General features: G+C 32.4%; 1 protein-coding gene, 1 long non-coding RNA gene and 1 other non-coding gene across 6 annotated transcripts in view; 1 reads left to right on the top strand and 2 right to left on the bottom strand.

Annotated features, from left to right (window-relative positions):
- Positions 1–16,602, top strand: part of EYS (eyes shut homolog) — a 1,532,152-nt gene that overhangs the window by 518,127 nt on the left and 997,423 nt on the right. The window contains exons 14-15 of the mRNA XM_038554428.1: positions 1,429–1,525; positions 1,716–1,823. Coding sequence (XP_038410356.1) covers positions 1,429–1,525; positions 1,716–1,823 — 205 coding nt within the window. The remainder of the gene's footprint in view (positions 1–1,428; positions 1,526–1,715; positions 1,824–16,602) is intronic.
- The window catches only part of LOC111098301, a 145,879-nt gene that overhangs the window by 90,184 nt on the left and 39,093 nt on the right, over positions 1–16,602 (bottom strand). For 3 of the 4 annotated variants that reach the window (XR_005367890.1, XR_005367891.1, XR_005367889.1), the window contains exon 1: positions 3,852–3,954. The exons of the other annotated variant lie outside the window; for it this stretch is intronic. This is a non-coding gene — a long non-coding RNA (uncharacterized LOC111098301). Of the gene's footprint in view, positions 1–3,851; positions 3,955–16,602 lie in introns of those variants that run through there. 4 annotated transcript variants of the gene reach the window in all.
- Positions 2,707–2,808, bottom strand: LOC119874323. Its single transcript, XR_005368196.1, has one exon. It is a non-coding gene; the product is annotated as a U6 spliceosomal RNA (small nuclear RNA).

Genomic DNA, 16,602 nt, shown 5'->3' with positions numbered 1-16,602 from the left:
TGATGTGAGTGGATACAATAGGACAATCCCATGTTATTTCATGGGACTGTAAGTGAAGAAGTACAGAGGATTTTCCAATCAGCAGTAGATGCCAAAGCTAAAAGATCATGATTTGGAAATAGAGATTAAGGAAGCTGTGCTTTAACATCTGTGTGCCAATATTATAAATGTTTTGTAACTTTCATCATGAAGAGATATTTGGAATAGAAAGAAGAGAGAATTTATGAAATGGTACTGTGGAAGGAAGATGGCCATTCATGTGTTGCTAGATCACCCTTTCTCTCATATCCCAGTCTATGTGTATGTCAATAATAAATACAGGTTTTGTAGAACAACAGCTTGAATTGCCTTCTGTTCTTCAAACTAAAACATCTGAGTAGATATTGTCATTTGTAATATCACTGCAATTATTTGGTACTTAAAGCACTGCAAAGTTAGAGAAAGGAAAATCCTCTTGTTTCACACATTTTCTAACTAGTATTGAAAAAAGTATTAGCTAGAAAAAGTGACTATAAGAATATATTTAATTTTATCTTGTTAATATATATAATCATGGAAATCATTGTTTAAATTGTCATCATAAATATTAAAATATTTAATGTATTTTTAAAAATGATATGCTGATATTCTAACACAAATGTGTTGAAATAATTACAACTGTGTCTCATAAGTGTGTAATTTTTTTCATGTTCTTTGTTTTTTTTTTAATTTTTATTTATTTATGATAGTCACAGAGAGAGAGAAGCAGAGACACAGGCAGAGGGAGAAGCAGGCTCCATGCACCGGGAGCCCGAATGTGGGATTCGATCCCGGGTCTCCAGGATCGCACCCTGGGCAAAAGGCAGGTGCCAAACTGCTGTGTCACCCAGAGATCCCCATGTTCTTTGTTTTTTTAAAAAAATATAACTGGCATGTGTTTAAATGGATGACTGATTATGTAGCTATTAATCAAAATAATTTGTTTTCTTTGAATCACTTGGATATGGAAAGTAATTAAATAATTTGCCTCATCTGCTAACTGCCTTGAATAAATTTGATCGCTGAAGCTAAATTTTACTTTAAGATTGGCCGTCACATTAATTCATTTGTTTTCCAGATTGTTTCAGTTCTTCTTGTTCAAACATTTAAATACCTTAAAACAACAGCAACATTTGCAACAACCTACTTTCCCAAAGGGTTTAGTAAAGTATTCCTCCCTTGATTCTTTCATTTGAACTCATTAATTAGAAACTAGCATAACTTCATTTATATATTATGTGAAATAGAGCTGTATGAAAAGCCAGAGATGAGGAGTTTTCTTTCTTTCTTTCTTTCTTTCTTTTTTTCTAAGTTCCCACTAAGAGCATATTCTCCAGACTCTTTATCACTGACTGATTTTCACACTCTAAAGTCAGGATTGCTCATCTATGTCTATCTCATCTCTCACAGGATTTCAGGGTGAACATTGTGAAATTAATGTGAATGAGTGCTTCTCTCTTCCTTGTCAGAATGATGGTGACTGTGAAGATGGGTTCAACAATTTCAGGTAGAGAAAACCAAAAACTATCTAGATACAAATTTATGCATCTAGATGTATCGAAATACATACATGTTTATAATTTCAATTGATAAATTGAACATTTCTGATTATTAGCAATCTGCCATGCTATAATAATTCAAAGCTTTAACTTTATATGTTTATATTAATGGAGTTATTAAATTTTGTTGTTTTAAAGATGCATTTGCAGACCTGGGTTTTCTGGACCTCTTTGTGAACTTGAAACAAATGACTGTTCTTCTGGACCTTGCAAAAATAATGGAACCTGTGTGGGTCTGACAAGCAGGTTAGAGGCTACATTTTACTGAATCAGTTATTTTATATATGATATTTAAATTTTAAATGAGCGTATATGTACCCATCATTCAACTTAAGCAGAACATTTCCAATATCCTTGTGCTTATCCCCAAATACTCTTCTACTTTTCCTTCCAACTGTATTGAATATCCTGATTTTTTTTTTTGCTGTTGAACTAAGCTTTTATTTTAAGTTTTTATTTAAATTTCAGTTAGCACAGGGTAATATTAGTTTCAGGTATACAATACAGTGATTCAACACTTCCATACAATACCTGGTGCTCATCACAAGTGCACTCCTTCATCCCTATCACCTATTTGACCCATCCCCTTGCCTTTAATATATAGTATTAACTATGTGTATGCCTACCCCAACAAAACACTTAGTTGGCATTTAATATAACTGAAATAATAGTATGTATAGTCTACAGAAATAATTCATTATGTTGAAGATGACATTTCTGTGTTAATGCATGTATCTGTTGCTCATTTTTAACTATAGTACAATATTCAATTTAAATATGTGTCAACATTTATTTATTATTCTCCTGATCATAGATCTCTGGGTTATTTGATTCTCCTTTCTTAGAAATAATAATATTATTAAGGTTTTCAAATATTTCCCCAAATATATAAGTACTAGTGTTACATTAGATTTCATACCTAGAAATGCAATAGTTGGACAATCGGATAGATGTTTTCATATATATTACATCATTTTTTTTCCATTTCAGTTTGAAAAAGGAAAATTCACACCCTTTTTAAAATTCTAAATATTTTATTTATTTTGTATTAGACAGTGTTGTTTTATTTTTTAACTTAAATTCAATTAATTAACATACAATGTATTATTGGTTTCAGAGGTAGCAGTCAAAATATATGGAATGCTTCATGAATTTGCATGTTATCCTTGAGTTGGGGTCAGCTAATCTTCTCTGTTTTGTTCCAATTTTAGTATGTGTGCTGCCGAAACACATAATCAACTAATGAAAGTGAATAAGTGTCCCTATTTGCATTCTTAGATATTCCATTTGGGTTTATCTGCTGTGTGTAAAATTATATATCTATATTTTTTCTGTATTCCCATCATAAGTTGAGTTTAAGCATTTCTTCATCCATTCTAAGATAGTTTTTCCTTTCTAGAAATGCCTATTTATGGCATCTCCTCATTCATGTTTTCTTCTTCTTGGTTTGCAAGACTTGTTGCATATTTTTATTGTTATTGCTTTCATTAATTGTACTTACTGAAAATGAAAATTTCATTACTTGCACTTCTATTGATTGTAGCTTGACATTTTACCTTCTCTATGATAAGTTTTGAGTGCTAAACTTTAATTTTAATATAAACAAATTAATCAATTGACTTATGGCTTGCCTTTTTTGTCTTGTTTAAAAATGTTTATTTAAAGAAGAGCTAATAGCTATTCTTATCAAACTATTTCAAAAACTAGAAGAGGAAGGAAAACTTCCAAATGCATTCTATGAGGCCAGCATTACCCCAAAAACAAAACCAGATAAAGATAACATAAAAAAAGAAAACTACAGATCAGTATCTCTGATGAACATAGATACGAGAATCCTCAACAACAACTCAATCCAATAATAAATTAAAAAGAATCATTCAGTACAATCAAGTAGGATTTATTGCAGGGATTCGAGTGGTTCAATATTTTTTTAAAAGTTTATTCTGGGACAAAAAATATTTGCTTATATTTCATTTGGTAATATTTAACATTTCATCCTTCATACTTAAATCAATTTATCTGGAAATTGTACATCTGTGTGTATGTCATAAGGTAGGAATTTTAAGTTCATTTTTCCATTTAATTAACCAATTTTGCCTACTATATGTACTGAATAAGTTCTTCTGTCACTTTACTGCTTGGCCTGATCTGCAATGCCTTCCTGGTTGCAGGTCAAGTCCCCATATACAAATATGTCTATTTCTTTGCCCCTAGTCTGTTTCCTTAATTCAATTAGCCATCCATATGCCAACATCATAAATCTTAATTACTTACCTTTGAAATATCTCAATACTGGTAAGGCAAGAAGTCTCATTTCTTATCTTTTTCAAGAAGCTTTAGTTGTTTTTGACAGTTGTTTTTTTTTTTTTTTTTTTTTCTGTTACAATCAACATGTACTGTGTAAATCCCTATACCTAAACAAACAAAGACCAGGTAGAGTTTTCATTAGGATTTCATTGAATATTGAATTTGTAGACCAATTTGAAGAGAATCGATATGTCTTTATGTAGGTCTTTAAAAATATCTTTAAAAAAAAAAAAATGGTTGGACAGATTCAACTGGATAGGATACAGATTGATTAGGATAAAAAAATACTCATTTGCCAGGTCACCATTGCTATTCAAGCACCAAGGGCTATATTTGTTTATCTTAGTAGAGATCTAACATTTAGAATTCCTCTCAAAATTTATATCACAACCTGCTTAGTTTTCTGATAATCTCCTATTATTTTTATTATTTTCTGTGGTCATCTGGCTTTTGCACTGTCCCATCTAATGAAGTTAATGAAGACATGCTTTGAATCATCACCCTTCTAACTCAAAAGCCTTTGAAGAGGAGAATAATCACAACAAGTCCCATAGGGAAACAGAATTGCTTTCAGTTTAAAATCTTGATAAGTCTAAAGGGGAATTTCAAGATCTTTCAGTTGAGCTTTCCTGCATAATGGCTCTTATTCCCATGTGGAGATTCTACTACTAAGTATATTGACTACACCACATATTTAAGGACTGTGGAGGAAAATAAAGCAAAACCAAACAAAACAACAAAAGATGGATTTATGATCCATCTACTAGACCTAAATAATTATGTACTCCTAATGGTGGAACAGTGGTATTTCAAAGGGAAGCATAAGTTCAGAGTCATTATCTAAAAACTCTTATCTTTCATCGGTGAACAATCATGCTGGTATATGGCCTCAGAACCCTCTGAGGAAGATATATGGAACACCTATGACTAAATGTCAAGATTTTTCTTCAAAAGGAGCTACTACCCTTCAGTTGAGGCACTTAGTCCATGACATAGCATAGGTCTGAAATTGTGTAAGAGGGTAGGAATCCCTACAAAGGCAGACTGAATTGTGTTTCTGTTCTGCAGACCTACATAATTAATTCTATATATGTGAATAGCACTATACCAGATTGTCCATGTATTTTATTTCTACAAACTCATCACTGACTAGCCACTATCAAGATGTCTGAGTCCACCAATCACTATCTGTTTCTCTGATTTATAGGGCTATTTGCTCATTTTTTTAATCTGATAGTCAAGCATATGCAATAGTTTTTATCCATACTTGGGTCTCATTATTCTAATTTATATCAGAGAACTCAGCTGTAGCATCTCGCATTATCACCAGCCTGTAAAGAACAACACCACAGAGTTCATCAAGACACTTAGTGGCACCCTCACGAACCCTGTTCTTGATCTTAGTGAATGGAATGTCCTCCTGGGTGAATGGAGTTTCTTCCTAGGAGGTAGGGATGCTCTCTGTATTCTCTTGGGATAGAAATTAATGGGTAACTGAACAGCTTACACATGATAGATCCATTTAAACATTTCCATAACAATAAGCTTATGAACTGTTCCTTCTAATATATACCAATAATTCTCTGGCACTTCTGCTTCACCAATCTAAGCTGGAATTAAGTCCTGTTTTGGATTAGCCAATTTATCTAGCACCATACATGGATGCTAATATTAGCACATTGAATCTTCTCTCCCCATCCTCATTTAACTCATTTAAGTTTAACTCATTTAAGTTTTATATCTACCTTAGAGTCAGTCCCACACATGCTCTCCAACTTTGTTACAATACAGATTTGGTGGGATTATTCTAGGGTATAGGCTAGCTGTTTCCAGTTAAGTGTTCCCATCAGCAAAGTTGGAATCTAACCCTTTTTATGAGTTAGAACCAATGAGAAATGTTGGGGAATGGGCCAGGGAAACTGGCAACATTTTATAAGTCAACCCCTTCAGCAGCATTTAGAAGAAGGCTTGTGTGCAAAGAAGCACAGATTCTATAAGAAACAGAACTTTATGAAGATTAAAGTGAATTCAGAGATTTAAGTTCCTTTGCCATATCTATCCTTTGTTTACAGAGGGGTATGAACTCCTTCAAAGTTACTATACAAGCTATACTGGTTTGTGATTGTTGTTTAGCAGAAACTGAAAATTCTGTGGTTAAAAGTAGTTATTATTTATTAATATTTTCACATCCATGGCTTACTGGTATTTGGCTATAATATAGGCTGGGTTCATCTAAGTTTCTCTAGGACATAGCTGTGGAAGAAATGCTTCAGAGCTTGTTAAGTCAGCTGAAATGGCTGTACTCCAAGTATTTCTCATTTTTCTTGGACTAGCATGTTCTCACAGAGTTGCAGAAGTTCAAGAGCACAAGCAAAAACCATGCGAACTCTCTTAAGCCCTAGGCTCTGAAATAGTGCCCTCCATCCTTACCTATAGATCCTTGTGCAAAAAATAATAATAATAATAATTGTAGCCATGCTTGAAAGTGTGGGGCAAACACTCTTCCCTTGATGAAGCTGTGGTTCAGAAGAAGAGTGGTAAAAATTTAAGATTAAAAAATGCTATCAACCGAATAGAAAATAGGATTAGTAACTAGAAATTAAGCTCACAGAAAACATGCAAAGAAGCATGGGGCATTAACTGGCATTCCTAATTTTCCCTGCATGGGACTTAGGAGACAGCTCAAAGTCAGAGACTTGAATGAAATGAATAGTAAAATCAAAATGATCTTACAAATCTAAATGAAGGTATTTCACATCAGTTAATTATATGGTTTCTTAAGACCAGTTTTCCAAGTTCCAGTTTGAGATCTCAAAGAGTTAGAGGAAGAAGTCAGCCAAAATGCCCTCTACTTAAAAGAGAACCCTCATGGTAGATTCATGAACACAAGAACTATGAGTTCATTTACAGAGAACTGATTTGATTATAAAGTTGATGTTGACTGGTCAATCTAGCTGATGACATCAAAGTGTTTATCAAACCGAGAATATCCTAAAAAGCTTTATGCAAAATAACCAAATACTAATGGTGAACAATCTGGCAATCAACATGCTGAAGAATTTTTATAAATATTAATCCTCAAGCTTGGCTCACATATAGGAAAAACTGCTGCCAATACAGTATACTGAACCAGCCATGACTGAACCAGCCTCTTCCTGATAAGAAATAAATGTTGGGGGTTTCTGGATGTGACTTTTGACTACTTGATTAGTGTTGAAACACCTGGTGCCATCAGCTTTATCCAGAGGCCCTCCCCAGAAACTTGAAATGTAAGAAAGGAAATGGAGGTAACTATTCAGAGATATCCTTTGAAGATGATTGTATAATAAACAGGAAATATTTGGAATCCCACAGCAATTTCTTTCTGTATAAAAAAGAAATGGCAGCTGCTCTGAAAGGCAGTTTGGCAGATTCTTGCAAAACTTACAATATGATCCAAAAATCACACTACTTGGTATTTACCCAAATGAGTTAAAACTTAGGTCCACTCAAAAACTAACACCCAGGGCAGCCCCGGTGGCCCAGTGGTTTAGCGCTGCCTTCAGTCCAGGGGGTGATCCTGGAGACCTGGGAACGAGTCCCGCGCTGGGCTCCCTGCATGGAGCCTGCTCCTCCCTCTGCCTGTGTCTCTGCCTCTCTCTTTCTCTGTGTCTCTCATGAATAAATAAATAAAATATTAAAAAAAAAAAGAACACTCAGATGTTCATAGCAGCTTTATTCATAATTGCCAGCACTTGGAAGCAACCAAGATGGCTATCAGTAAGTGAAAGGGTAAATAAGTTGTGGTATGTTCAGACAATGGAATATCATGCAGCACTAAAAAGAAAGCGAGCTATCAGGCCATGAAGACATGTGGAGGAATCTTAAATACATATTACTAAATGAAAGAAGCCAATCTATAAAAGCTTACATAGAGTATGATTCCAACTATATAACAATCTGAAAAAGGCAAAACATTGGGGATAATAAAGAGATTGTAGTTCCAGGAATTAGAGAGTAAGGAGGGATAAATAGGTGGATCTCAGAGGATATTTAGGGCAATAAAGCTATTATGTATGATATTATAATGATGGACACATGCCATTATACATTTGTCAAAATGCATAGAATGTACAACCAAGAGTGTATGCTAATATTAACTATGGACTTTAAATGATAATGATATGTCAGTGTAGGTTCATCAGTCATAATACAAGGTACCACTGGTGGGAAATACTGATAGTGGGCGATGGTTTGAATATAAAGCAGCATTATATGGGAACTCTGCACTTTCTTCTTAATTTTGCTGTGAACATTAATCTAGAAAAATAAAGTCCATTTTAAAAATACCATCAATATAGCAGCCTTTTCTTTTTTAAATCTGTATTTGGACAGAGCCTCACAAGCTTCCTCTGGCTTATGTTTGAGGCAATAAACTGTTAGTGATAATTGAATAGAAGCCCACAGAAAAATGAACTAAGTATTGGCTCAAATCAGTTTAAACTTAAGAGTACATAACAAAACATAGCAAAGAACAGGAAGAAGCAATTTAAGAGGAAGAAAAATAAATGATTAGTAAACACATAATTAGGAAACCTGAAATAAAATGAGATATTTTATGTCCTTCTAAAGTGAATTTTATCTACTGTTCATAAGAGAACTATCTTGAGGAAATTGTTATAAACCTCATGTGTATACCTAGAGAAAATCTTGAATGTAAAAGGAGATATGCATACGTTTGTGGTATGTTTACAATGGTGAACATTTAGAAACAATCTAAATAAATAAAAATGTGATATACTAATAAACAGAAAACTATTATGTACTATAAATAAAATGATAGGAATATATATCACTTGAGTGTTTATTGAAATATATAATTGAACTGAAAAGAAAGTATCAGAACAACATATATATATAACATACTATTTAGTAAAATATTATGTAAGAAACTGACAAACCATTTCCCAAATTGGCTGTACAATTTTGCATTCCCACCACCAGTGAACAAGAGCTACTTTGGCTTCACTTGGTATTCTTATGAGCACTTGGTATTGTCGCTATTCTGGATTTTGGCTATTCTAAAAAGTGTGTAGTGATATCTTATTGTTTTGATTTGCATCTCCCTCATGACATATGATGTGGAACATCTCTTTATATGCTTATTTGACATCAGTAGAGCTTCTTTGGTGAGCTGTTAAGAGCATGAGCCTATTTTTTTTTTAATTGGATTGCTTATTTTCTTGTTTAATTTTAAATATTTGTATATTTTGGATAATAATTGTTTGTTTTATATGTCTTTTGCAAATATCTTCTTCCTGTCTGGATTTTCTTGTCATTCTTCTGACATCATCTTTGACAGAACAGAAATTTTAATGTGAATTAAGCCTATCTTATCAATTCTTTCTTTCATGGATCATACCCTGATGTCATATCTAAAAAGACAACCAGACCCAAAATCAACAAGACTTCCTCCTTTCTTTGCAGAATTCTAATAATTTTGCTTTTTTCATTAAGCATTTTTTCCATTTTGAGTTAATTTATTCAAGGATTTTAAGATGTGTGTCTAGATTTTTTTTTTTAATTTTTCAATGTGGATATCCAGTTGTTCCAACACCATATATTGAAAAAAACCACCATTTCTCCATTGAATTGCTTTTGCCCCTTCGTCAAATATCAGTTGACAGTATTTATGTGGGTATATTTCTGAGCTCCCTATTCTGTTTCATTGATCTATTTCTTTATTCTTTTGATAATACCACACTGTTTTGATTACTGTAGGTTTTTACTAAGTCTTAAAGTCAGGCAATGTCAGTCCTTTAACTTTGTTTTCCAATATTGAATTCTGAGTCTTTTGCTTCTCTGTATAATCTTTAGAATTGTTTGATTAATATCCACAAAATAACTTGCTAGGATTTTGATGGGATTTCATTGAACCTAGAGATCAAGTGGGGCAGAACTGACATCTGGACAATATAGTGTTCCTTTTTTTTCTTTTGACAATATAGTGTTCCTATCCATGAACATGTAGTATCTCTCCATTTAATTTTTCTTTGATTTCATTCAAGAGAGTTTTGTAGTTTTCCTTATATGAATTGTGTACATATATTAATAGATTTGTACATAGTTATTTTATTTTGGATATATTAATATAATATTTAATGAAATTTTAAAATGTGTTTTGAAGAATGCACATTAATCTAAGAATAGTGATTTCCTCCCAGTGGAAAGGAATGAAAAGTGAATATCTATGTATACAAAGGGTTTTCAAAGACATGTTTTATACATTTTCCTTAAAACTATTCAGCAACATGGAAAAACATTGAGATGTGTTAAATATGGATGATGGGTATATGGGTGTTGATTATTCTATTCTCAGAAAATTACTTTGTTTAAGTTGTTATAAGAAAAGCCATTTTCAATGCATTAAAACCTTGCAAAGGCAAACAAAATCATCAACAGCTGAAAATAAGTAATCACATTTTCATATCCCATCTGTTTTCCAAGAATATGTTTTTGGATATAAAGTACCTTTTTTAGTGTGTTTTTAGCATATTGATATTAACTTACCATTAAAAATCTTTGAGATAATCTAACAAGTCATTTAAAACCAACTGTTGTATGCTTAGCACTAATTAAACTATGGACACACAAGAAAAATAGTAAAAATATATAATGTACTTTATTATCACATCTATATTTTTTAATCTGTTCTATTCTCTCCTTTGGTTATTGAAACTGAAAACTGCAACAATTAACACTTAATCCTAATGAACATTCTTTAAAGATGAATTTCTTGAGATATGACAGCATTTTGATGACAGCCCCAGTTCAACTACAAACTATTGCAACACTGAACAATACAATCGACATTTTCTGACATTTGGAACATATGTTATCTGTAAGAACTAATGTCTTTTTAAGCCTCAGTCATCAGTTTACTTAGATCACTGACAATAATATTGAACTATGAAAAATTTACAGTTGAGAAAGAATTAATCAGAACAATTACAATAGCAGTGTCTGGTTCATTCAGAGAATATAGAAGAAGAAAAATTTCCAGTTGGCTGATGTAATTATCACACACAAATCATTATCAACAAGAATATTGTGACCAATTGGTGTGTGATGTTCATGAGTTTAGCAGTTCTTTAGCATTTCAAAGTTGGAAATGACTGGTTAATGTACATTTAACTAAGAGACAAAAATCTGTACATCTTCTGTAAATTGCCTAAAAACCAGTTACTAATCCAAATGGTTTACATTCTACTGGACACTTTCCCATAACCCTGTTGTTTCCACATCCATGTGTAGTAAAATTATAATAATGACATAATAAAGACTATTTAAAAGATAATCACTCTGTAGAGCAAATGTAGGAAAATGCTGGTTAACTTTTCCTTCATCCTTTGGCTTGAGATACAGAGAATATACAGCACCTTAAAGTACACCATCTTAGGATGCTAAGTTAAAACAAAAAAATAAATAAACTACACATATCATAGTATGTTAAATATTCTCTTAGATTAATATTAAATTTGGCAGTTTTTCCATGTGCAAATTTTACAAATATTGTTTACTTTTCATTATTTATGTTTGTATACTTAAGTGTGGTTTTATTCATTAAAAATATAAAAGAAGATAGTGAGTTTTATGTATCTTATAACTGCTTAAAATTTTTTAATATTATCCATAGGATTTATTTAACTTTAACTTTTTCAAAAATTTTAGTGTGAAAAAAAATCTTAGTGTGTGAATCCTTATCCACATCACAAATGAAAATAGATATTGCTCATTTATTGATTAAGAAATATTATTATTATCAAGAACCATAGTTCTTGAATGCAGCATAGAATTATAAGAAAGATGTAGAAATTGAATTAAAATGTATTATAAATTATCTCAAAAGTTGAATAGCTGTAACATAGGGCTAACATGTTCTGATCATCAAGTTTCTCCTGCAACTGTCTGTAGTTTTAGTTTAGAATTTTGGATTCTAGGTTTTTATAAAATGATCTTTTGGAAGAAATATATATGAAATATTAATATTATACATAATTTTAAAATTAAAACCCTCAAAAATTAAATTAAAACTCATTAAATATTTATATATCAGAGTGTGTCATATGATTTCATCAATATAGGTATATTTTAAAATAACAGCTTTCTAGAAGCATAAACACAATTTCTCTACTTATTAACTTCTTTCTCATCTGAAATAAGATAAAACAAGATAAAAGAATAATGTTAAGAATAATGTAAAGCAGGGGCTCATTTTAGAGCTACATGCCTCTGTGATTATCTTGCATATTTTCAACTCCTTTCATTAGGGCAATGCCAGTTTATGTAAAATAAAGTTACTGGTGTTTACCACTACTTTTTTTCAATGTACTGAACTTTATTTAGAAGTCACCTGTTAAAATGCATTGTAATTTTGGAAAAGTATCTTGAAAACCTATCTGGAAAATTTTAGGTCACTATCAAATTAAAGGAAATTTGAAGAAAAAATGTTCAATAATTTGACAACCTATTTAAATTTAATTCCACTAAAACTTTTGAAATAAAGCCTTGAATTTAATTTAGAAATTTCCATTTTATCAAAAATATATTATAAATTTCATGGTCTTAATTCTTGCTTCAAGACAAGATATTTTTAGGGCAGCCCCAGTGGCGCAGAGGTTTAGTGCTGCCTGCAGCCCGGGGTGTGATCCTGGGGACCAGGGATCGAGTCCCATGTCGGGATCCTTGCATGGAGCCTGGGATCCTTGCATGGAGCCTGCTTCTCCCTCTGCCTGTGTCTCTGCCTCTCTCTCTCTGAATAAATAAATAAATAAATCTTAAAAAAAAGACAAGATATTTTTAATATATGCATCTTTGTGTTTTAAAAGTTATTAGAACAGATTTTCATCAAAAGAAGGAAATGTTTTAGAGACTTACACAATTCAATATTGCTATAAGATTAACTAGGTCACTGAAGACATTAATAAAAATCAAGGTTCACTTTTACTTTTTCTCTATAGCCTAGATAGATTTCCTCTGCATAATGTAGAGACAGGGCCCTTAGCAGCTAATAATAGGAAGGAAAAATACACCAAAGCTGAAGGGGTTGTATATTTTAGTTGGAGGCCAGTAGGAGGAGGAATCTGGTGAAATTCCTTTCAGACATGCCTCATGTGCTTTGATTGTTTTAATGGTTTGAAGGGCCAGGGTAGGTGCAGAGAGAACAGGTTGAGAATGTGCTGCACTTGCCTGCCTCTCTTATTTGAGAAGGAGAGGAGGTGTGGGGGCATGGGCAGGAAAGAGAGAAAAGGATGTGGGAGGAGGAAAGGAGAGAGTACATGTATATTTTAAGTCTTCTGGGAAAGACTGGACACAGAGATTCAAGGTAGATGCTCTGTTCTGGAATAAAGATTTGATTTTCATGGAAATTTGTCCTAATATTATATAATAAATGAATATAATGTTTAGTAAAATTATAAAAGGACCCAAGAAACTAAAACTCATGAGGTAACTAGAATTGGAAAATGAGCAAATGAGAATTCTGGGTAGTTGAGAAAATCTGAATCTTCTCATACATCCTCAAGATGACTGTACAAACAAATAAAATAAAATAAAAGTAAAAGAAAAGCTCATACCTTCACCACAAGAAGACAAAGAATATGAAAAATTTCATGTAACTGATGGAACGAGTAAATAATATGTTTAAAATAATGAAAACAAGGCTTCTCATTGTTACAAAAAGAACTGAAAATATAGAAATCAACTAGACTAAAATGAACCCTGTTATGTTAAACTAGAATTGAGATGTTAGTATGAACTCATATTTTATATGTATGTGTTTATAATACACATGTATACATACATACACAAAACTATATATAAATATGGACATATATGTACCAAATGTATATACAGAAACACAATTATATACATACAACTATATGTATGCATATACATAAATACATATACACATAGAAATTATCTTGGTTTCTAAATAATGTTCTACACTTAAAGGAGTCAGAGCTCCAAGGAGAAATGGCTGAATCCAGATCTAGAAACGGAAATGTATAAGAGAAACCTGGAACATTTAATGCTATAAAATAAGAGAACATTCAAAGAATGATGGAGATATCAAAAGGATATAGGAGAAAGCTTCAAAAGACAAATTGAGCTTGAAATAAATAAAAATAGTTATATATTTGACCCACTGAATAAAATAAAAAGTCATAAATCCATTTAGATGCAAATCAAATTGAATTAACTAGTTGAAAGGAAAAGTCAGTCTTTTTTTTTTTTTTTAATTGAAGATAATTTATTTATTTGACAGAGAGAGAGAGAGCACAAGGAGGGGGAGCAGCAGAGAAGGAGAAGCAGGCTCCCGGCTGAGCAAGGAGCCCAATGTGAGGTTCAATCTCAGGACCCTGGGATCATGACCCAAGCAGAAGGCAGATGCTTAACCAACTGAGCCACCGAGGCACTCCAGAAAGGCCCATTTTAATAGCTAAATATCATCTAGTAAATGTGGAGCAAATGAGGAGTTAGAAAAGCACTATTTGGCAAAGACTATAAGGGATGACAGATTCAGTTAAGAATCATCCATGGAGAATATCTCCTATTTTAAGTTGGTTGAATTCTCCAGATTCTAAGTACTGATTTGATCATGAAACCACTCAGGAACTTTTCCATAATTCCTCAGGAATTTCATAATTCCAGAAAACATAATCTGGGTGGCAAAGGGCAAGGGATATGGATATTCCCTTGTTTTCAAAAAAGAGATAAAGAGCGGAAAGAGACACAGTGAGAGAGAGAAGTCTATGAATTTAATGAATAAATTTCTGTTTATAATAGACTGAGAAAAATCAATGACCATTATTATAATTTTATCATTGAGAGGAAAGATGTCGCAAAATAATTTCTAATATTCAAACTTCCAGAGTAAAGAATAGATTTTATAATTTCTGTGTATGATAAAGCTGTCCTAAGTATCTGCAGGAGATGTATAAATTGAGAGCAGAGCCATTATCTGATATATTTTGTAGTAATCTATCATTTTCAAATCTATCAGTATGAAAAAATTATTTCTTGGACACACCTTTTAGTGCTACGACTGAAAACACTACCTGACTCCTACCTACTCTCTGATCCCTCACAATCATTATTGATTCACTGGAAACACACAATAACAATCAATGAGAGTATCATTAACAAACATATCTTGATTTAAGCATTTAAAAGAATCATTCCATTATCTGGACTATACTGTAAGATACTAGAGAGAAAGTGGAGATGGAAAAAAGTTTTGCTATTTGAACACAAATTCAATATTCATAGTAATTGGATCACTCTTAAAAGGGATTTTGGTCAATATCCTAGTCACATGGCATTTTGAAGCCTTCTGTCCAACTGATACAAAAGCCCCACTTTTTCTTGACTAGCCAGCAAAGCCTTACCTGTCACCTTCTCTAGCATTTAGCTCTGTTGTAGGACTTCACACCTGTCTCAATTGGCATATATTTACTGTAATGTTTACATGTGAAAGTCCCTAACTTCTCCAAGAGAATTTTAAAAAATAAGCTGAAGCCTTATTACACTTAATCTGGGTACTTGACTGACATCTGGCATTTAATCAGTTAATATGTGGTGCATGAGTAAAAGAGGAACATGGGCATGTTAGATTTCCATTAATTATGTTTTTGTAATTACAATTATAGTTGAAACTGAATTTAATTAGAAAGAGTTTTCCTCAAAAACTCAGAATAAAAATATTTCAAAAGCATTACAAGAAAATCTGGTAAAGCAGTTTTATTTAAACTTCTACAAAAAGAGAAAGAAAAAAACTATATAGAACTTGTTTTCTAAATCCATTTTCTCTCAATTTAATTTTTTCTATAGGAATTAGTTTTATGCCTTCATTAATATTTTTCTATGAATACAAAAAAGATTAAATTATTGCTTTCTTTTCTTAACATTATTTATTGGCCTATCATAGGTTATTTGGTGGTCATTTTACAGATTTTTTTTTTTTTTTGCATATATATGACTAAAGCTAGTTACAATTCCATCTCAGGAGAATTAGTCTTCTATTTTCTGGCAAATATCTATGGACTGACTAGATGTTGAGATAAAATATGTTCAGCACAATATCCAGGAATAGACCAAAAATAAATTCAGGGTGAGTCTGCCACATGGTTATGTAGATTGTTGCTACAGCGTAGACTATAAAGGAAAGAATCAAGGGCTCTTTGAGACAGGATCTGTATCAATAAAAAGAAATTCACATAGGAGCAAGAAATATTTCCAAATTAAAGTGCAGAGGACATATCTGAACTCAGTAAGTCAGATTCATCAGAGGCTGATGTTAAGATGAAGAGGGGAGAGTTGGATATTGAAAGGAAGTTCAGTTGAAATTTCTGGAAACCTTTCTCAATGGCAAGGCTCTTGGGAATCACTTCTATTAAGTGCATGATACTTTGAACCTGACTTCTAGCCATTGAATTATGTTCAATTTCTTCAACATCTGTCAATATAATTAAGCAGTAATGATATTGTTTTTACTAAAACGATCTTTTAACCAGAAGGTTTTTTTTTAATTTTGTAAAGATTTTTTTTATTTATTCATGAGAGACATAGAGAGAGAGAGGCAGAGACACAGGCAGAGGGAAAAGCAGGTTCCATGCAGGGAGCCTGATGTGGGACTCGATCCTGGAACTCCAGTATCACACGCTGGGTGGAAGGCAGG

Source organism: Canis lupus, chromosome 12 (assembly GCF_011100685.1).
Source record: "Canis lupus familiaris isolate Mischka breed German Shepherd chromosome 12, alternate assembly UU_Cfam_GSD_1.0, whole genome shotgun sequence".
Classification (NCBI taxonomy): Eukaryota; Metazoa; Chordata; class Mammalia; order Carnivora; family Canidae; genus Canis; species Canis lupus.
This window is presented reverse-complemented; position numbering and strand designations above follow the sequence as displayed.